Source organism: Condylostylus longicornis, unplaced genomic scaffold, assembly GCF_029603195.1.
Source record: "Condylostylus longicornis isolate FDR11 unplaced genomic scaffold, ASM2960319v2 ptg000003l, whole genome shotgun sequence".
In the NCBI taxonomy this organism is placed as follows: Eukaryota; Metazoa; Arthropoda; class Insecta; order Diptera; family Dolichopodidae; genus Condylostylus; species Condylostylus longicornis.
Window position 1 is genome coordinate 3353883 of NW_026577972.1, and position 23786 is coordinate 3377668.

Consider the following 23786-nt stretch of genomic DNA (forward strand, 5'->3'; position numbering starts at 1 on the left):
TTGTCATCTCCCAGCACCATTTTTTTAATTTTTTTAAAGTTCACAGTTTTTAGGTTTTAGGTTCACACGTGCTATCGTGCGCATGATTTTTGGGGCCTGGGCTGATAAATTGAGATGAAAAGCTGCTACTTCTTATGAATCTAATTCATTGGCAATATCTCCTATAAAATTATCTAAAGGAGGCTCATATTTATTATCTTTTGATACGTATACGACCGAATCAGTGTTATCTAGTTTTATGTAAGAAAAACTCTATCTTTTAAATTCTCCAAATATTCATATAGTCTTAAACGAATTTTGACAGTTGTATCGATAAATTTACGGTACCCAAAGAATCAGTTTCTTCTATAATATAATTCCATTTAACAACAAAAGTTTCAGTTAATTAGCATTACATACATTATATGTTTACTGGAATCTGTCATGACGGAATAGATTTTCCCAACAAAAATTCAAGATAAGTTTGCTGTATAATCATTTTCCAGAATTTTTGCAGATATTTTTAGGTTCCAGCTGAATATTTTCTTCTTCCCAAAACTGTTGTATAAATCTTTGTGTTGACCTTTCGGCTTGATAGTCTTTTGGCCACCCAAAAGGTTCTTGTTTAATTTTCAGAAAATTGTCCGTCATGTCTAAAAAAGTCCCGGTTCATTCATAGTTTTGTTGAATTGCTGAACCTTTAACTTTAAAATTCCTTTTATCTCAATTATTTTGTAGCCAACTTGCATGACTTTTACTAACTCATCAATTAACCGACCTCCTAATAACATTTTTTCTTTAACAGAATGAAGACATTCATCCTGATAACTTCAAAGACTACAGGTACGAGAAAATGAAAGTATTAGTTTATTATTTTGTTTTATTGGTAGAACAGGATGAAGCAAATTAGATGGTGCTAAAATATCGCACTTAATTATGGCGTCAATGCTTTTGATATCAGCTTGCGAGCATACATTTTTAACCACCAGAACCGGGTAATAATGCATAGGTAATAACATCTAGTACATGACTTACTGGAAATTTTCCATATTTGCATACATATGGATACTCTGAACAAATTTAAAATAATTTGTTCATTTTGCTTGGCTTTGCAGTACATGTATGTATTTCTAGTTCGCCCACCGTAAAAAGCATCTCTAGTATAATACTGTAATATTTTAAGATTAACTGATTAATCAAAAACCTTGAGAAGTTAGGAAAGCCATTGGAAGATAGTTTATTAAATCCAAAAACCTTACATTCTTTGCATTTGTATAATTTTTGTTCCTCTCATTATAAGGTTTGGCCATTGTGAGCTATTTCAATAACTTTTTGAACATTTTAGGCATTTTAAAAATGTAATCTATTAAATTTAGAATTACATTTGTTTTAAAAACGGTTGTTCTAAATTACATTAATTGCAAAATTATAAAATTTATCTGCTATATTACATAAATAGCATCTGGAAGAAAGGACACATAAGTTTACTTCATTTAATTTTATGTTTTCCGTTTGACCTTTTTCAAATACTTTTTCCTGCATTGTCTCAAGGTCTTAAAATACATCCTATCCTTATATACGACGTCCTACGTAAATACATCCTATCCTTATATACGACGTAGTAAAAATGAGTATTTCCATCATCTTCTTGCAATTCTTACAAAAACTGTGTCACACTTATATGATCCAAATTCTATATTTTGAAGCAGATTAAACATTTGTGAATTTCCTGGCATGTGACTGTCTTATAATGGCTTTAAAAATATTTACTTCGAAAAGATCTTTTGAACGTTTGAATACTAAATGCTTCATTATTATAGGAAGTAGAAAAGCGGCAATGAAAGTATCAGCACATACATGGCAGTTTCTTCTATTATATTCTATGTTACAATTCCCACAACAACAACTAACGCAAAATACCGATGCTAACGATTACGTTGAAGTGATTTTCGTGATATAGTAAATTTATTCTTTTTCCATCGTTTTTTCCTTCAAAAGTTATGTTTTTATTATTTTCGTAAACTACGATGTCATATTACTAATTACTGATACAGCGTGTAGTTGTTTGCTTTTTTATTTTTTATTATTAATTTTTACAATAATAACACGTTATATTAGTAATTAGTAATATTATTAGGCATAATACCTATTATAATGTCCTTATAATTGTGTGTTTTCAAATAGAAGATTGTATGTAGCATCTCATGTAAACAATACTTGGTAATCATATAGATTACAGTATAAAGCAACGTGAAGAAGAATTTGTCGGCAATTTTTTCATGCCTCTGTAGCTCAGTTGATAGGTCACTGGTTCGAGTCCAGTTCGAGGAGAAAAATTAATTTTTCTGCCTTTAACTTCTTCCTTTGATTGCGTCATCCATCTGTTCTGCAGTTGTATAAAAAATTTCCATTTACTATTAAGGTATACTTATAAGATGATGTTATACTCATCTCCATAATAGTTTTGAATTTCCTCAAACTCGGAAAGGCCCGCACTATCAGCAGTATTTACTTTTGTTTTTTTTGTAACAACATCTTTCAAAATTTTTCTGTAACTTGCATATTTTTGACTTTCCTGACCACGACAGCTCGTGGTAGACAAAAATTGTCTACATTTTTGATTATTACAATCCTTTTTCGCTTCAAACTTTTCTCATAAAACTTAAAATAATCTCTTGCGCGGCTACTTAGAAAGGCAAACGTACTGACATGTTGGTTAATTGGAAGAAATCTATGTTAAATTCTTCTGAGTTACTTTGAAACATTTTACTGATAAGTTTTCAAATATCTTCGATATATTTTGGAACTTATCATTAGCGACGATTCTGGACTAGCTTTTTTGAAATTAATTCAGCCTGTATTGTTTTGTTGAAAACTTTTGACAATAAACGTTATTTCAATTGAATCATCTAGGTTAACATTTTTAACACAAAACTTCATAATTTCATTTATTGCCTCTTTAGTACAATTGATTGTGTCTTCAGTGTCTGAAGCCTTCCTTATTTTACATATCACAAAACACCAAATTTTCTGAAATTTAATTTCTTTCTTGCACGATTTCAAATTATCTTACCTTATTCTATATTCAAATTACCTTATTGTATATACAACAAGGTAAGTTATGTGATGGCACTAAATGTTGGATGTCAAGCTTTCGTTACTGGCGAACGCACTTCGCCAGTAGGGAAGTGTAAATAAACTATTTTTAGCAAGCTGTCTTGATCTGTGAGTGCACGCGTGTACAAGTTCAAGTTCTGCGTGTCAAGTTTGGCTGAATCGATTTTGATGAAATTTCATATGTAAGTTTATGTCGAGTATGACACGAATTGAACTACTTTTGGGATATATAAGGCTTCGGGAACTGGACTTTTAAACGGGCCGGTTATACAGTTTTGACCTTTTTAAAAGAAATATTCAACCGATTTTCTTAAAATTTCATATATAAGCTTCATTCGACCTTACGCGAAACCTTTCAACTTTTGGAAGAAGTCAGGTGTCAGAAACTGAACGTTTACTATGGGCCAAATATACATTTTTGCGCATATAAAGAAAAATAACCAATCGATTTCATTCAAATTTATTATTCAAATCGAGGTTATAATGAATTTGTAAATTTTTTAGAAAGATCAATGATCGGAAACTGATCAGGTGGCCGATTTCACATTTTTACCATATTTACGAAATTAATTGATGGAATTTCTTGAAATTTAATATTTGAGTTTTGGTTGTCATCAGAAGTTACTCAGGAACTTTTCGTATAATTCAGGCGGCACAAAATGAAACTCTAAGAGCCAAATTCACAATTTCCTAGGTATGTTAACTAAAAGCTTATTAGTGCCCTCAAAGTTGTAAAGATGTGTTTAAAATGCATTTTCATTATCTTTTCATAATCTTTTACTAATCTAGACAATATACGTTGCGGTCGGTTATGTACTGACCACCACAATATGACCACCACAGTATATATGGTTATGTAATTTACACCACAAGTTACAAAAAAAAATGAAACATGTTACGTAATATTATTTGCAATAGCATCACATAATTTTATTTAAAACTAGAGAAAATAGAGTTGGCTTTGTCAACTCTATGATATCCGTACGAATTTGTTATCATATGTGCGAATAAATTTGCCATAACTGACTATGGGATAGGCTATGTTGCCATATTACCATATTAAGTTGCCGTATTACCATATTAATTTATGCAAAATTTCAATAATGTGTTTTTCAAAATATTGTGTGTGCCAAACTATTATTGAAGTTGTATGGCACCTACCAGAAAGGGCCAAGCAATTTTAACGAATTTTATCAGACACATCGGCCCTACTAATATATTCGCTTGTGTGAAACTTCAATACCATGGCTTTTACAGTTTCTGAGATATACCCAAATAACTTTTGAAGTTGTATGGCAGGTATCAGAAGGAGCCAAGCAATTTCACCAGCTTTTATCAGACACATTGGTCCTACCAATATATTCGTTTGTGTGAAATTTTAATACCACAACTTTTATAGTTTCTGAGATATACCCAAATAAATTTTGAAGTTGTAATACAGTTACCAGAACCAGTGCCCGGATCATATCCATTTTAATTAAGGTTCTGGAACTTACTACGGTAAATCATTTGGAAAAATTTGGTGAACTTGGCTCAATTAATTTTTGAGTTATCGCTGAGACGGATGGATGGACGTTCGGAAAAACGGACAGACAAAGCTAAACCAACTTAGAATTCGACGCTGATCAAAAACTTACACTTGAGTCTATATATCAGAGCATTATTTCTTAGCGTTACAAACGGTAAGGCCAATTTAGTATACCCTTCGTTCGTACGGGTATAAAAAAAATATTCTTTCATGTTCCTATTAAACGATATGTAAATTATGAATATAGATAATATTATATTGCGTAAGCATACATACATAATATATCTACCTAACACTTACATTAATAGTTTTTACACGATAACTTTAAAAAAATATTTATTGTGAACAATTTAACATTATAACACAATTCTCTTTATTATAATACACAAAAAAAACAAATTTTGTTAAACAACACGTTTTATTTATTTCACATCTCATTTGCATACATACATATTTACGGTATAGCATCAATTAAAATTATGACAGCACCTGCTCTTCAAATAATTAATTTAACCAATACTAAAATGCTTCTCAGCCTCGATTATCTAAACGTCATCATACCTCATTCATTATATATCAATATTTACTATACATATATTACAAAAAGCTTTTATGACAAAGAACTTGTTCACCTATATTTTGAAAAATGCACCTGATTCAACATGTCTTGCTTAGAAGTTTATTCACATCCCATTTACATAAATATTCCTTATCTCGCATTATAATTAAAATTTTTTACAATTTGTCATTTTCAAAACAACAACACCCGTTATCTAATAACTTTTATCTTATACTAAAACACTTTTACGATCATATAATTAATTATTTATTAAATCAAAAACTCGGCGACGAATTACGTGTTCAAATAAGTTCAACGCTCCTCGTCTCTTTACTTCAAAGTTCATTCGCCCGTCACCCATCACCCAAGACTGACCTTAAACCACTAGGTTCAACGCTCCTCGTCTCTTTACGTTAGAGTTCATTCGTTCATCATCCTCCTTCTGACCCCATAATTAATTACTCTACCTCGTCACCTATATTTCTGTGGCAAAAAGGAATAATCGCTAAAGTCGACTTTACCGAAAAATGAGATAACTATGGTATAATGTTCTATGTTCCAAAAAATTTTGGAGTTTCTATCACTTAATTTAGCCAAGTTATTAAAAATTTTCCTAATCGCTAAAGTTTAAAAAGAAAATAATAACATATGGAATAACCGCTAATATATATTTTATCATTAAAATATTTACAACGTAATTAGTCAAAATAGCTAAACTATTTTTAAGCGTTTATTCCAAAATTAAAATTTATTCAAAATTGCTGTTTAGATACTTAAAGAACAAAAGACAAAAATTACTTTAGCTTTTATTCTAAATTGGAAAATTTAAAAACTATTCGCTAATATAAACTTTGGTTGATATTCCTGTGTATAATTTTTGAAAAATAAAAACCAAAGTAGGTTTAGCTATTATTATAAATTGTAAATTCAAATTTTGTTAAACTAAAGTGGACATTAGCCATTTTTACCAGTGATATAGTGAAGTATATGTTGAGTTTAGCGTTTTGTATTTTTGATATTATTTAAAAGTTAAAGTTTTTATAAGTATGTATAAAATTACATAAATTTTCATTAAAAATGAATAAATATTTTCGTGGCAGCCGTATGTTAGAAATAATTAAAGCTGAGGCAAATAAAAAATCATCAGAAGTTCGTAAGTCAAATTTTATTTTGAATTCTTGTGAAAAGTTAAAATAAAAATTAATACAATATAAAATCTTTAGAAAAGTCAATAGAAAATACGATATTCGAATTTTTGGAACCAATTTTAGAAAATTTAAAGAAGAATAATTTAAATACATCCGATAATTTTGATCATTGGCCCAAAAAATGTAATTTTTTGATTTTCCATCATAATGTGGAAACAATAGAATAATATTTTTGTGTTTATACCCGTACGAACGTATGTTCGAAGGGTATACTAAATTTGCCTTACCGTTTGTAACGCTAAGAAATAACGGTCTTAGATATAGACTCAAGTGTATGTTTTTGATCAGCGTCAAATTCTGAGTTGATTTAGCTTTGTCTGTCCGTCCGTCCGTCCGTCCGTCCGTCCGTCCGTCCGTCCGTCCCAACGATAACTCAAAAACTAATTGAGCTAAGTTCACCAAATTTTCACAAATGATTTATTGTAGTAAGTGCCAGAACCCTATTTAAATTGGACATGATCGGGGTACCGGTTCGGGTAGCTGCCATACAACTTCAAAATTTATTTGGCTATATCTCAGAAACTATAAAAGTTATGGTATTGAAATTTCACACAAACAAATATATTAGTAGGGCCAATATGCCCCATAAAAGTCGTTGAAATTACTTGGCTCCTTCTGGTACCTGCCATACAACTTCAAAAGTTATTTGGCTATATCTCAGAAACTATAAAAGCTGTGATATTGAGATTTCACACATGTGAATACATTAGTAGGGCCGATGTGTCTGGTAAAAGTCGTTGAAATTACTTGGCTCCTTCTGGTACCTGCCATGCAACTTCAAAAGTTATTTGACTATATTTCAGAAACTATTAAAGCTATGGTATTGAAATTTCACACAAACGAATATATTAGTAGGACCAATGTGTCTCATAAAAGTCGTTGAAATTACTTGGCTCCTTCTGGTACCTGCCATGCAACTTCAAAAGTTATTTGACTATATTTCAGAAACTATTAAAGCTATGGTATTGAAATTTCACACAAACGAATATATTAGTAGGGCCAATGTGTCTTATAAAAGTCGTTGAAATTACTTGGCTCCTTCTGGTACCTGCCATACAACTTCAAAAGTTATTTGACTATATCTCAGAAACTATAAAAGCTGTGATATTGAGATTTCACACAAGTGAGTATATTAGTAGGGCCGATGTGCTTGATAAAATTCGTTAAAATTTCTTGGCTCTTTCTGGTAGCTGCTATACAACATCAACATATTTTGAATAACACATAGTACTGAAATTTTGCATAAATTAATATGGTAATACGGCAACTTAAAGTCATAGTCTGCCCCATAGTTAGTTATGGCACATTAGTTATTCGCACATAGGATAACAAATTCGTACGGGTATCACAGAGTTGACAAGGTCAACTCTATTTTTTTTCTCGTTTTGTGTTAAATTTCTTTAGATAATAACGATTTGCCAACTCAAAATTCATATGGTGATCTATTTTTTATTAAAAATTTGTACGATCCTCCTGTTCGTTCAGAAAGTTCCACTAATTTCTGTTTTATAAAACCAGATTCTATGCGTCATTTACGAAAAGCGTATAAAATGGAAAATGAACAAAATAATTCTCATTCGCTAAGTGATTTTGCCAATTTCCGAGGTTTAAATACTAGTTTATGACATGTATGTGGTAAGTTGGATCGTCTCAAGACAACATCAGTACAATTTGACTTCAAAAGTAAATAAATTGAAGTATTACAACCCTTACCTCTTCTTAGTACCTTGTTGCATAGATAATATCTTTTAACGTCAGCTTTACTTTTGTTTTAAAAAGAAAAGCTTCAAGTTTGCTCAGAATCAATAGACTTTTGCGCTTCGGCGTACGAACTAAACGTACAATCTTCTATTCATACCCGATTTAGCTTCCTTTCATTTTCTTTTTGTTCTGTTTGAGTAGTAGTTCTTTGAAAATTACACCTCCTCATTTTACTGTTTGTTTTTGAATTCATTTTCTGTATATTTTCAGAAAAATGTTTTTCCTTAAAATCGTGGTTTAAAATATTTTTGATTTCTGAATTACTTTTTTTGTGAATATTGTAGTTTAATACTAAGTCATTACATTTTAAATTGTCTTAATTCTTTAACCATTGGTAAAGTTTTACTTTGAATTGTGAAAATGGAATTTGTGACCGAAATTCTTCATCATTCTCAATTCCTTTTGCTATACAATCTAAGGCCATATTACTGCTTATTATAGCTAAATAGATTCCTTCAAACCAATTGTAATTTTCGCTTATCCATTCTTGGTGTAAGTAAATAATAAATTCTACATAAATTGCCCACTTATTTTCGAATAAATTAAAAGCATCCTTGAAAGCATTTAAATTTTCACTTTTTTGCAAAATATCTAAATCCGCCAAAATATTTTCCTTTTTGTTATGGTAATTTGGGAGAAGATATTCTAATTTCTTTGCAATTTTAGATTTAACGTGATGCCAACATATTTTTGTATATTTATCCTACCCAAGTATTTGAGAGAATGCAACTTCAGCATTAAGATTTGAGTCCCTGTATAAAAGTTGTGGATAATAATTTAAAATAAAGCATTTTTTCACACCTACAATTATTGATTCAAATAAGAATTCAAAATCTTCGATTTCATTTCTTGGATATACGGCTATACCGAATGCTAAAAAATTTTCCTGATCATTTGTAGTACCAACAATAAAAATACAATAATTCTGCCATGTTAGTCTTTTGATACCATTCAAATTTAAATGTTTTGTACAAATGGTATTTTTTAACAATTTTTTTTTTTGAAACAAATAATAATAGCTAATAATCAGCCGTTAAGTATTAGTAATGAAAAGTACAAGGATCTTATGAATTTGTTACCTTTAATTGACCCTTGTTTTCATGAATTTTACAAGAATTTAAGGCCAGCCAATTTAGCCAATATTCACCCGGATTTGGTTGATGATGACGCTGAAGACTTATAATTATAAAAGAACTATAACTTGTTAATATTGTAAAATATAACTTCTAATAATGTATATTCTATTTGTAATCATATTTTATATATTTTAATTTGGTCATAATTGCGCTTTATTAATAAAAATACTATTTTAAAAGAAGTGAGAACTTTCTAATAAACTCAACATTATTTCCTAATCGCTTTAGTCTAGCTTAGTTAAAATAAAACTTTGGAACAAAAACTTAAATAAACTTTAGTTTTTATCTTGAACTTGTTCGAAACAATTTGGAAAAAGCGACAAAGTAGTATTAGCTCTTAAATAAACATAAAAAAATTTTGGAATAAAGGCTAAAGTTGTTTAAATTCTAAAAAATAGATAGAAATAAAAAATAAAATTTACAATCATAAGTAGAGGTTAGTTCTGTAATCTAACCAACCACTTTTGAACGTTAATCTTATTAATAACTCGTAGAAATTAAAAAAAAGAAGACAAAAAATTACGAAAATTTTTATTTCTGTTCCTATGTAAATTAGCAATAATCGATTTTAGCGATTATTCCTTTTTGCCACAGATTTCATTACAGGGATGAGTTCCTTTACTTTTATTCGTTAATTAATACTCATTATTCATATATTCGGTATTGATCATGCATTCATGCTTATTAATTCATAATCGTAGCATTCATTACTCATTTACATAAAAACATTATTTACAATATGAATTTATTTACTATAGAGAAGAGCTTTTTCCCCAGGACCAAGTGCCTACACTATTACTAATGAAGCATTCTACTAAGAAATTCGTACGAAAGTTTTTCAAATCTTCTAGTTCTTAAAATTTCGCAAATCTTATAATTAAAAATCAAATACAATAGCTATATAGTTTTTACTTATTATAAATATAAATAAAATTTAAGGCCAGTATCGATGGATTAACTGGAAAAGTTGAATTTAATGAAGGACGTCGAAATAATTTTAAAATCGATTTATTAAAATTAAAGAGAGAAAAAATTGAAAAAGTAGGTCATTGGATGCCATCCGAAGGTATCAATATAACAGATCCCACAGCATTTTATGATACGAATGCCGCCAATATCACATTGATAGTTATGACTAGAGAGGTGTTTATTTTTTTTATTTCACTCATAAAATATTTATTAAAAATTATTTTTGTAGGAAAAACCATATGTAATGATAAGAGATGATAAAACAGCAACTGGCAATGCACGTTATGAAGGTTTTTGTATTGATCTTTTAAGGCAAATAGCGAAACAAGTAGGTTTTCAATATCAAATACAAATGGTACCGGATAATATGTATGGTGTTTACAATCCTGATTCAAAAAAATGGAATGGCATTGTTCATGAATTAATGGAGCGAGTAAAGTTAACTTTAATTTACCTCTTTCTTTTTTGTTATTGTGTTTTTATTTTCATGACTATTTTTTGATAATTTACTTGACTTATAATTTACTTGATAATTTACTTTACTTTAATGAATCTATGGACAAGAACATCCGAATATTGTCTGGCATATTGTAGATTTTTTTGAATGCACCACATTATTTCTTGGGCTTTTCATCGAACGTTTTTCTCTATTAGCCTTCACAGCTTGCACTTCAGCTATCTTTTCCTCTGCCGGTTTTCCCTTATATTTCGTTGGCCTCCCAAGCTTGGTACTCTCTTTTGACGCAGTGGACAAACCATTTCCAGCAGCAACACGTAAAGCAGTCTCAGTTTCCCCAGTGGGCTTGTGCTCCTTCAATTCACCTGAAGTTCTCATTATTGGTACACTGGGTGTTGGATTTGACAGTTCTTTTGAACATATCTTGATTTATGTGAGGGAAGCTGAGGAATAGACGCAACTTCGCTTTCTACATTCCTTCCGAACCTGAATTGTTTACTTAGAAAGTGATGTGGCACCCCTTTTTTACGATTTTTTGCTTATCAACACGAAGAACTACCCAGAAGGCTTTCCATAGGAGCTCATTATAATTTCTGGTATTTTTTATACCCGTACGAACGTATGTTCGAAGGGTATACTAAATTTGCCTTACCGTTTGTAACGCTAAGAAATAACGGTCTTAGATATAGACTCAAGTGTATGTTTTTGATCAGCGTCAAATTCTGAGTTGATTTAGCTTTGTCTGTCCGTCCGTCCGTCCGTCCGTCCGTCCGTCCGTCCGTCCGTCCGTCCGTCCGTCCGTCCGTCCGTCCCAACGATAACTCAAAAACTAATTGAGCTAAGTTCACCAAATTTTCACAAATGATTTATTGTAGTAAGTGCCAGAACCCTATTTAAATTGGACATGATCGGGGTACCGGTTCGGGTAGCTGCCATACAACTTCAAAATTTATTTGGCTATATCTCAGAAACTATAAAAGTTATGGTATTGAAATTTCACACAAACAAATATATTAGTAGGGCCAATATGCCCCATAAAAGTCGTTGAAATTACTTGGCTCCTTCTGGTACCTGCCATACAACTTCAAAAGTTATTTGGCTATATCTCAGAAACTATAAAAGCTGTGATATTGAGATTTCACACATGTGAATACATTAGTAGGGCCGATGTGTCTGGTAAAAGTCGTTGAAATTACTTGGCTCCTTCTGGTACCTGCCATGCAACTTCAAAAGTTATTTGACTATATTTCAGAAACTATTAAAGCTATGGTATTGAAATTTCACACAAACGAATATATTAGTAGGACCAATGTGTCTCATAAAAGTCGTTGAAATTACTTGGCTCCTTCTGGTACCTGCCATGCAACTTCAAAAGTTATTTGACTATATTTCAGAAACTATTAAAGCTATGGTATTGAAATTTCACACAAACGAATATATTAGTAGGGCCAATGTGTCTCATAAAAGTCGTTGAAATTACTTGGCTCCTTCTGGTACCTGCCATACAACTTCAAAAGTTATTTGACTATATCTCAGAAACTATAAAAGCTGTGATATTGAGATTTCACACAAGTGAGTATATTAGTAGGGCCGATGTGCTTGATAAAATTCGTTAAAATTTCTTGGCTCTTTCTGGTAGCTGCTATACAACATCAACATATTTTGAATAACACATAGTACTGAAATTTTGCATAAATTAATATGGTAATACGGCAACTTAAAGTCATAGTCTGCCCCATAGTTAGTTATGGCACATTAGTTATTCGCACATAGGATAACAAATTCGTACGGGTATCACAGAGTTGACAAGGTCAACTCTATTTTTTTTCTCGTTTCACTCTAAAATCCTCAAAACAAGGAATGCGCTACGGGACATTTCCTTGACATGAATGTAATTTTGATAATTTCAATCGCCTTTGTATCCTCTGTCAATACCGTGTTCTTATGTATGAAAGCCGTTATTTGAAGAACAATGGACAATAAAAACATTAAAACAATAGAAAATTATGTCATACGGTTTATATGAAAAACAAATTTTCATTTTTTACATTTTGACTTTTATCTGAGTTTGAAAGCCTTAATATTTGTGATTAATCAATTTTTAAAGGTTGCATAAAATTTTACCTGTGAATATCCTTTCGTTTTTGACACTTTTCTAAAAAAAAATCTAAAAAAATGCTTATTAGTCTTACTCTGTCTGTCCATCCATTCGGTAGTCCATTCTCCCGTCCGTGAGCATGTTCACAAAACTTTTACTTCTTTTTGTGATATACACCTGAAATTTTAGTTTATTTAGATCTTTATTACAAACTTTTAGCAGTCTTCAGAAACTAACAAATAGTTCATTTCGTTAGAAAAACTTTAAACAAATTGTATATACGTTGTATACAGTAGTCTAAATTAACATGGTATATTTTACAAACAACATTTGGAGAATGTAGTACATAAACGTATATGAAATTTCTTTCGAAACTCTCCTAGAAGAAAAATGGTTATAAACTTGACAAGAGGGATTTATAACAATACCTATTCTTGTCATTTCATTTTAAACAAAATATTTTTATACCCATACGAACGTATGTTCGAAGGGTATACTAAATTTGCCTTACCGTTTGTAACGCCAAGAAATAACGGTCTTAGATATAGACTCAAGTGTATGTTTTTGATCAGTGTCGAATTCTGAGTTGATTTATCTTTGTCTGTCCGTCCGTCCGTACCAGCGATAACTCAAAAAGTAATTGAGCTAACTTTACCAAATTTTCACAAATGATTTATTGTAATAAGTGCCAGAACACTCTATATCTCAGAAACTGTAAAAGCTGTGGTATTGAAATTTCACACAAGTGAATATATTAGTAGGGCCGATGTGCTTGACAAAAGTCGTTGAAATTGCTTGGCTCCTTCTGATACCTGCCATACAACTTCAAAAGTTATTTGGGTATATCTCAGAAACTGTAAAAGCTATGGTATTGAAATTTCACACAAGCGAATATTTTAGTAGGGCCAATGTGCTTGATAAAATTCGTTAAAATTTCTTGGCTCTTTGTGGTAGCTGCCACACAACTTTAATAGTAGTTTGACACACACAGTACTTTAAAAAAACACAGTACTGAAACCTTGCATAAATTAATATGGTAATACGGCCACTTAAAATCATAGTCTTTCACATAGTCAGTTATGGCATGTTTATTCGCACATAGGATAACAAATTCGTACGGGTATCACAGAGTTGACATTTTTTCTCGCTTTTTATATATTTTTTTGGATATCGGAAAGTGTTAATTAATATACTAAAATAATCAGATATTACGTTTTTTTTCAGAGAGCAGATTTAGCAGTTGCTTCAATGACAATTAACTATGCCAGAGAAAGTGTTATAGATTTTACAAAACCATTTATGAATTTAGGTATTGGGATTCTATTTAAGGTGATAAAAATTTTTTGGTAATATTTTATAGTTGTGTTTGTAATGTAAAAAAATAATTTTAATTGAAAACTTGTAGTTATAGTAAATTATTTCCAGCACTTAAGCTAGATAGACTATATATGTATGTATATGTATAATATTAATTAAAAAAAATCTGATATCTGGTCTAACATCTGGTCAGCACATAACTGACAGCGATGTATATGGTCTTGCTTAGTGTAAATTTTACAGAATATTATAAAAATGCTTTTTAAACACTTCCAATTTTTAGGACGTTAGTAAGCTTTTAGTTAACATACTTAGAAAGATGAAAATTTGGCTTTTAGTAGAGTTTCGCTTTGTGCCATTTAAATTACCTAAAAAGCTCAACAACACATAACCCAAGTAACAATTTTTAAGAGTAATACCCTAAAAAATTGACTAAAACTCTCATACCACACTACAATACTCGTACTCTCATAATTTTTTTTCCTTTTTTTGTTTTTATGCAACTCTCATAAGGTTCTTGTAATAAGACTTAGCCACTTGTAGTGTTAAAAATTCTGCTGCTCTCATAGCAAAACTACTTTCGCCAAGCCATAAAAGATTTTAATTCTCATAAAGTATTTTTTATAAGATGTCAACTCTTATAGAATTTTGTTCTTAAAAGAATTCCTTTATAAGTATTGCAATTTTTCCTTATTTAAATTTTAACCCTAATGAGAGTGAGAATTCTTTTTTTTGGAAAGAAGTCCGAAAAATATTTATTGTATCGAAATTGTTAAATTAAAGTTAATGAAATGCAAAATTATAGTTTTATTTGAATATAATAAAGTTTTAGTTGGAATTTATGCACATTAGTATATTTATTTTTTGCTTAACAATTCTTAAACTTTAAAATTTATGTAAAAAAAAGGAATAAGATATTATAGGGTTAAAAAATATGTATAAAAATTTTTTAAATTTTAATTATTTCTAGTTGACGTTGCTTTTTTTCGAAGTACAATATCAACTTTTATCAATAAAATTTTAATGCCAGCTACTTTTTCATTTATAATTATGGCAGCAAAATTATATGAAATTTTTGAATACAAATGTTTATTGATTACATATCATATACGTAAACATATGTACTCGTATATTTTGCTTCATTTTTGTTAAAAAAATTAATTATTAAAAGCGGAATAGATATATTTTTTATTAATTTCGAAGTAAGACCGATTTATTTATTCTAGAATGTATTGCTTTCTCTTTCTAGTAACACTATTATAAATGGCTTGTTAGAGTTTTCGTAACTCTCATACTAGTTTTGGTATGAGAGTTATATGCTTTAAAAGCTCTTTTAATGGGAGCTTAACTCTCATTACAAGAATTAATAACTCTGGTAATTCCGCTCTCTTGTTCTTATAAAGATCTCACTGGGGTCTTTTAGTGTTCTACAAGACTGAAATTATAAGAGTAATATTCTTAAAGAATTCTTAATAAAGCTCTACAACAGACTTATGAGATAAATAATGTTACTTGGGAACCCACCGCAATATATATTGTTTAGTTAACTGAAGATGTTGCAGAATATTACAAAAATGTCTTTTAAATACTCTTTAAAATTATTAGGGCGTTAGTAAGCTTTCAGTTAACGTACCTAAAAAAATGTAAATTTGGCTCTTAGTAAAGTTTCGCTTTGTGTTTAGTAAAGTTAATTTTGGTAACAACTACAGCTCAAATATCAAATTTCAAGAAATTCCATCAATCCGTTCTGTACATATGGTAAAAAAGCTAAAATCGTCCCCCACTTCGGTTTCCGAGCCCTGATCGTTCCAAAAAATTCAAATGTTCATTGTTTCTGCACTTTAACTTCAAATATAAAATTTTAAGGAAATTGGTTGGTTATTTCTTTTTCTCATTTTATCAATTTATTATTTATCGCAGAAACTATAGAAGCTGTAGTATTGAAATTTCAAACAATCGAATATATTAGTAGCGTCAATGTGTTTTATAAAAGTTGTTGAAATTGCTTGGGTCCTATTAGAAGCTGACATTCAACTTGAAAAGTTATTTGATTATATTTATATCTTAAAAACTGTACAACCTACAGTACTGAAATTTTGAAATTTTGAAAAAAAATACGGTGAAATGGCAGATATATTTATTAAAAAATGTTGAGATCTCATGAGCACTTGTGACAGCTGCAATATATTTCAAAAGTTATTTGGCATTATCTCAGAAATTATTGGAGTTATAATATAGAAATTTCGTGAACACAAATGTTTTGTCAGCGCTGTTATCTGTAATAAAAATCGTTGAAATTTCTTGACTCTTTGTTGTAGCTGCCATACAATTTCAATAGAAGATTTCCAAACTGTGGCCAACTATGGCCAATATACTTAAAAATTTGAAAAATACGGCAATTTAAAGTCATAGTCAATCCCTAGTCAATAGTCAGCTACGGTATATTAACTCACTCATAGAATAACAAATCAGCAAGGAAATACAATTCATGCATAAATCATAATAATAAATATAAAGTAAGTAAAAAAATGGCGGACAAGTTTATATTTTTGCGTATATAAAGAGAAATAATCAACCAATTTTCGTGAAATTTAATGCTTACATTCGGGCTGTTCGAGAAACCAAGAACTAACAAAATTTTTTGGAAAAGTCAAGGGTCGAAAAATTAACCAGGGGATTTGTTATCAAATCTATGGAGCTAATTGATTGAATTTCTAAAAACTCTGTTTGCTACCAAAACTAACTGACGAATTTTTCAAGGACCAAATGGTTAGCATACAGTGAGCAAATGATAAGAGCTAAATTTATATTTTTCTAGGTATGTTAATTCAAACTGTACTAGCCTTCCTAATATTTTTGAGAAGTATTTAAAAGCAATTTCGTAGTTTTATGCAACATTTTAGCTAAACTAGACAATGTCTTGCTGTCGGTTATGTGTTGACCATATTCGATTTTTTGTTTTAAATTTTAAATATTTTGCCAATTTTAAATATTTTGCGAGCCAACGACAAGCGTTATCTAAGTTTTAATTTTCCTGCCTTTATTAAATGAATTACTAATGTACATACATTCATATTTTAACACTTTAAGTCTCAATGTATTACCGGTGAGCAAGTTTAAAATGCAAAAAATGGTGAACATAATAAAACCTATACGTCTTAAATTAAACCTATACGTTTTAAATATTGTCACAGAAATAAATTTGATTTATACGGAGAAAAAAATTTAAAATTTCATATATTAGGGGTCCTGGTATGCACTACTACACGCACTAGTGGCCTCTGGTGCAAATACAATTTAATGGTATCATATAACCTTCGTTATTGGATATGGAATGAGATCGGTAAAAATTAGTAACGTTTTAATCATGAAATTTTTTGACATTTTTAATATTTTTTTAAAAGAAATTTTATTTATTTTAATTTAATCAAAATAAATTTGCATTACGATAGCTTATGGCGTTCCATTTCAGAGCTTCACCAAACGAACTTGTAGGGAAGCAATTCTTCCAAAAATTTTATAAATATGAAACAATCTGAAATTCTAAGTAAGACAACGAAATTAACCTACATATTATGTGAAATTTTGAGTATGATAAAATTCTTGAGCTTTCTATTAATCAAAAATCTGATGTGGTCAGCACATAACCGACTGCTTTGTGTATTGTCTAGTTAAATGAAAGTGCTACGGAATATTATAAAAGTGTCTGTTAAATATTTCTTTCCAATTTTCGAGGCATTAGTAAGCTTATAGTTAACATACCTTCTTCTTTCTTCTTCCACTGCATTACAGTCCTCTGTGGACCAAAGCTTCCTTCACTATCCTCTTCCAATTGCCTCGATCTTGTGCAGATGTTGTGTAGTTATTTATGTTCAATATTTTTAAATCTTCGACTACTGAATCTAACCACCTCAATCTAGGCCTGCCTCTAGCTCTAGTTCCGTGATCTTTTCTCTGCAATATTGTTTTGACCTTACTGCTTTCATTCATACGGATTACATGGCCCAGCCATCTTATCCTTTGCGATTTTACATATCTTGTAATTGTTTCAAATTTCATCATTTCTTCCAGCTCATGGTTGTATCTTATTCTGAAAGTTCCGTCCTCATTTCTCGTTGGTCCAAAAATCTTTCTCAATATTTTTCTTTCGAAAGTAGCTAACAGGTTCCAATCAGACATTTTAACGGTCCAACATTCGCATCCATAAGCAAGTACAGGTCTAATTAAAGTCTTGTATATTTGTAATTTACTATTTCTCGAGAGTAACCTAGATTTCATCAGCTTCAGGTTCATGTAATAACATTTGTTAGCTGCATTTATTCTCTCTTTGATAGCATTTGTAAAATCGTTTGTACTTGAAAAAACAACACCTAAGTACTTGAAATCTTGTACATTTTCAAACTCATAGCTTCCGATTTCTAAATTTCGAGAATTTCTTGAAGATCTGGTTTTGATGAAGTACTTTGTTTTTTCTTCATTTATGTTGAGGCCGATTTCTTTGGTATTTTTAACTAGTCTTGTGAAGATCTCCTTTATTTGCCTTTCATTTCTGGCGACAATAGCTATATCATCTGCGTAAGCACAAATTTGAAACGATTTTGTAAAAATACTTCCTCCATGATCGATTTCCCGGATGGCATAATGAAGCATCAGATTGAATATTAGGGAAGAGAGCGCATCCCCCTGTTTCACACCACATTCTATATTGAAAGGGGCCGTTAACTTTCCTTGGATTAAAACTTTTGCACTATTATTTTTCAAAGTCATGCATGTCAGTCTTATTAATTTTTCGGGGATACCTAATCTCTGCATCACTCCAAAAATCCTTTCTCTATGAATGCTATCGAACGCCCGTTGGAAATCAACAAAAAGACAGTGAACCTCTTTCGAATATTCGTTGAACTTTTCAAATATTTGGCTTAAAATGAAGCATTGATTTGTGGTTGATTTATTCTTTCGAAAACCACATTGGTATTCTGTTAAAATTTCTTCGGCTACATCGTTAATACGAACATACAGAATATTCGTAAAAATTTTATATGCTGTATTCAGTAGAGTAATTCCTCGATAATTTTTACAGTCTTTCTTGTCGCCCTTTTTATGTACAGGAAATATTATGCTATTATTCCATGTGTTTGGAAGATTTTCGTGTCTCCAAATCAATAGAATAAGCTCGTTTATTTTCTCATGCAGCCCCTGTCCACCATATTTCAATAGCTCCGCTGTTATGGAATCTTCTCCACCTGCCTTGTTGTTTCTAAGCCTACTAATCGCGATTTTTGTCTCTTCTATTGTTGGTTCTTCAATTGTATTTTCAACGCTGCATAGTGCTTCAAAATTTTAGTTAGATTCAGTTCTATTTGTATTTTTAAACAAATCATTGAAATGTTCTTTCCATCTCTCTAAAATTTTTCCTTCGTCAACTAAAACTTATTTTTGCATACATTTAACCGTGGCTGATATGGGGTAGATTGATATTTTATATCTCTATAAAAATCCCTTATGTGGTTCCTAGAGTTTTGCTCAATTTTTTCGATTTTTGCGTTAAGTGACTCTCTCTTCTTCCTTCTTATAACTTTCTTTGCTTCTTTTCTTATGTAATTATATTCTAAACGATTACTTCTTGTTCCTCTACTTATATATTTTTTCCAGGCCTCATGTTTTAAATCATTAATATTCCTGCAATCGTTATCGTACCATTCATTTCCACTTCTTTTTGGTTGACGGCCTATTACATCAATTGCTGCCCCCTTGATGGTTTCTTCTAGCATCTTCCAACTATTTGAGATGTTTTGGTTTAAAACTGAATTATTAAGTCTTTCATTTATTGCATTTTCGTATGCCGATTTGATTCTATCATTTGAAAATTTATCTGTGTTCCATCTGACACGTTTGAATGAATTTTTGGTAGCTATATTTGAAATTCTTTGTCTCATTTTAACCTTTACCATATAGTGGTCGGAGTCACAATTTGCTCCCCTACATGATTTTACATCCAGTATACTGGAAGCATGTCTTTTATCAATTAGAATGTGGTCTATCTGATTTGCACCCCTTCCACCAGGGATTTTCCATGTATGTTTATGTATTTGTTTATGGTTAAAAGAAACGCTACTGATCCACATATTGTTCTCTAAAGCGAAATTTGTTAATCGCATTCCGTTCTCATTTGTGTCGGCGTGAAGTGAGTGTAATCCTGCTATATCTCTTATAAAACTTTCTCTACCAATTTTAGCATTGTAGTCGCCAGCAACTACTAAAACATCGTGTTTAGATGTTCTCTCGCATACTCTTGATAGTTCATCATAGAAAAAAACTTTTTCATCATCATTTGCATTATTTGTAGGGGCATATACTGAAATTAAAGTAATATTTTGGAATTTTCCTTTAATTTTCAATATGCATATTCGGTTATTTACAGGTTCGAAAAGAATAATGCTGTTACGGATTTGTCTATCTACGTAAAAACCTGTACCATATAATCCTTGATTCTCACTTCCGCTAAAGTATATAGAGTAATGCTTTTTTCTTATTTCTCCTTGCCCTTTCCACCTTATTTCTTGTAGTGCAGCAATTTTGATATTATATTTTACCAATTCATCAGCTATTTCAGCCATTTTGCCTGGCTGAAGCATCGTTGTTACATTCCAATACGCAAAGTTGATATCATTGTCCTTGTTTCGTTTCCGAGGTCTATTCCGTGTTGATCGATTTGTTATCCGAGGCATCTGTTCAGGTTCCATGACAATTAAATCCAGTATAGGGTTGTCAGCCCTATGACCAGTATCGCACTCATTATTCAGCCAGATTTGCTTCTGTTGCCCGGTAGTCACCAACGTGGAGGTATAATGAGTACTTGATAGCAGCTGCACAGTTGCAACGTTGGAACGCTCTAAAAAGAGCGAACGATCAACGCCTACCCTGTCGCTTACCACCCGACTACCAGTTAACATACCTAGAAAAATGTAAATTTGGCTCTTAGCAACTTTGTGCTACCCGAATTCCCTGAAATGCTCGCCAGTTAGTTTCGGTAACAACCAGAACTCAAATATCAAATTTCAAGAAATTACATCATTTCGTACCTTAGATATAGTGAAAAATGTAAAATCGGCCCGCAAATCAGTTTTTGAGCCCAGATCTTTCCAAAAAATTTATATGTTCATTGCTTTAATATAGGAATTCAAATATTAAATTTCAATGAAATCGGTTGATTATTTCTCTTTATATACACAAAAATGTATATTTGGCCCGTAGTAAACGTCTAGTTGCCGATGTCTGATTTCTTCCAAAACATAGGAATTTTCGCGGACGGTCGAGCTGAGCTTATATATAAAATTTCAAGTAAATCGGTTGAATATTTTCTTCAAAATGTTCAAAAATGTAAAACAGGCCCGCTAAAAAGTGCAGTTCCTGAGGCCTGATATATCCCAAAAGTTGATCAATCCGTGCCATGGCGGAAATAGACTTACATATAAAATTTCATCAAAATCGGTTCAGTCGAACTTGAGATACACGCGTGCACACACAGACCGATAGACCGACGGACCGACAGGTTGCTAAAAATAGTTTACTTACACTTCCCTACTATGGAGAAGTACGTTCCCACCGAAAACTCGATATGCAAAATTTGTTGCCATCACAATATATTGTTTACACAATACGGTCGGTAAAAATAATTAGGAAAAAGCTTGACTTAAGTGATATGTATTGCTTTGCTCAATAAAATATATTAGATTTGCTTTTCAGTATTTGTGTTCATTTTATTTAAACAAGAAGTCATTTTTTGATATCAGTTCAAACAGATTTCAAAAAAAAATCTGCTAAAACAGATTTTAAAAAATATTTATATTTAGAAAAATATAATGTTTATGCATAGTCGTTCAATTTCATTCATATGAGTTTTTCTAAATTTCGAGCAGCTTTTTCATCATTATACGGTATAAGAATAACTTACCATTCTTCTTCTCTTCTTATTTTCGATTCCAACTTAAATTATTTCTCTTACATAACGAAAATATCAATCGAATACATTTAAATAGTTTTGAGAAAAATTATAAAAGTTCTACTTATAAATTTATTAACAATTTGAATATTGAACAATTAACATTCGTTTTCTATACAAAAAAGTGAAGTTCCATCAGTGAACTAAAGCTATATATGTTTAAAGTGGTAATGGAACGTTTTAATTAGTTTCGGTAGACAATTTAATTTTTGATTAATTTAGAAAAAATTATGATGTAATTTCAAAAGGTCACATAAAGGTCACAAAAGGTCATGTTTAGGTTTTTGATGGGAGTACCAATGCATAGATATCTTAATACTATCGAAACATATCGATGTTTTAGAGTTTACCGTTATTCCATAATTATGTAAACTGTTTATCTATAATTTTTATTTTGTGCCTAAATATGATTACGTAAGACAAATAAATACTTATTATTCTTTAATAACTTTTATTGGAATTTGTAAAAAAAATACAAAATCTAAAATTTATTAAACTGATATATGATATTGAGTTAACTATTTATAGGCACATTGTTTACATAGCATAGTATGTAAACAACGTGCATAGCAATTCAAAATGTTGTAATATTAAAACACTCTGTTTTATTATATTTTCACTATTTAATTAGTCTTGAAGCTTTTTTCTCATGTTTCAATAAGAATCTCAAAATTTTAATCCCCTAACTATAAGTCGGCCTTATTTTTCGACATTTTCGGACACATGCATCATTATATTACAAAAACCTGGTATCACCAATTTGACATAGTTTATTTAATCTATGTATGATGATGTGAAACTGGAAGTATTTGCTTTGAGTGCACTATAAAGTTTAAAAATTATTTAGTTTTAGCATTGTTTTTCAAAAAAATTTAAAGCCCGATTAAATCAATGACCTTTTAAAAGAGTGTATTCTTTTAGACAGAGATTATTTTTGGGACAGGGATTTGTCTATATTAATGAATCCGAAATACCATCCATGTAATTAAAGTCGATTAGTTATAAATTTATTTTCTAGATTCAAAAATTCATGGTAGTTACCTATCCCCAACACAAATGATAAAACACATAAAAGAAAGAATTATGCAATTTAATAATATTGTCAATTGTATGTATTTATATGTATTATATAATATAGGTTCCAACAAGTCAACCAACACGTTTATTTTCCTTTATGAATCCTTTGGCTGTGGAAATATGGCTATACGTGCTAGCTGCTTATCTATTGGTATCATTCACATTATTTGTAATGGCACGTTTTTCACCATATGAATGGAATAATCCACATCCATGTTTACAAGAATCTGATATTGTTGAAAATCAATTTTCGATATCAAATAGCTTTTGGTTTATAACTGGTACATTTTTACGTCAAGGATCTGGACTTAATCCTAAGGTTGGTTTAAATATACAACAAAAATTGAAACTTTATATAACGTATACACAGAGTGTTTTCGTGTTTGCATTGCATTTTCATCCTAATATACCGCTGTATAGATCCTTGTAAATTAAGAAATTGTCCCTTATCAATTAAATGCTCATGTAACTTGTCTGGTGATTTCTAGACATTTTATTTTGTACAATTTAGATTACAACTTTATTTTTTGCAAGATACATGAATTATTAAACACATATTACAAATGATTTTAAAAGTT

The 23786-nt window shown here is 30.6% G+C and overlaps 1 protein-coding gene across 8 annotated transcripts in view; it reads left to right on the top strand.

Annotated features, from left to right (window-relative positions):
- LOC129606095 (glutamate receptor ionotropic, kainate 2) overlaps nt 1-23786 on the top strand; it is an 85927-nt gene that overhangs the window by 45759 nt on the left and 16382 nt on the right. For 7 of the 8 annotated variants that reach the window (XM_055516244.1, XM_055516203.1, XM_055516211.1 and 4 more), the window contains 4 exons: nt 10228-10431; nt 10487-10690; nt 14037-14141; nt 23270-23527. In XM_055516244.1, the coding sequence (XP_055372219.1) occupies nt 10228-10431; nt 10487-10690; nt 14037-14141; nt 23270-23527 (771 nt within the window). The remainder of the gene's footprint in view (nt 1-10227; nt 10432-10486; nt 10691-14036; nt 14142-23269; nt 23528-23786) is intronic. The other variant, XM_055516250.1, reaches the window with a different exon arrangement.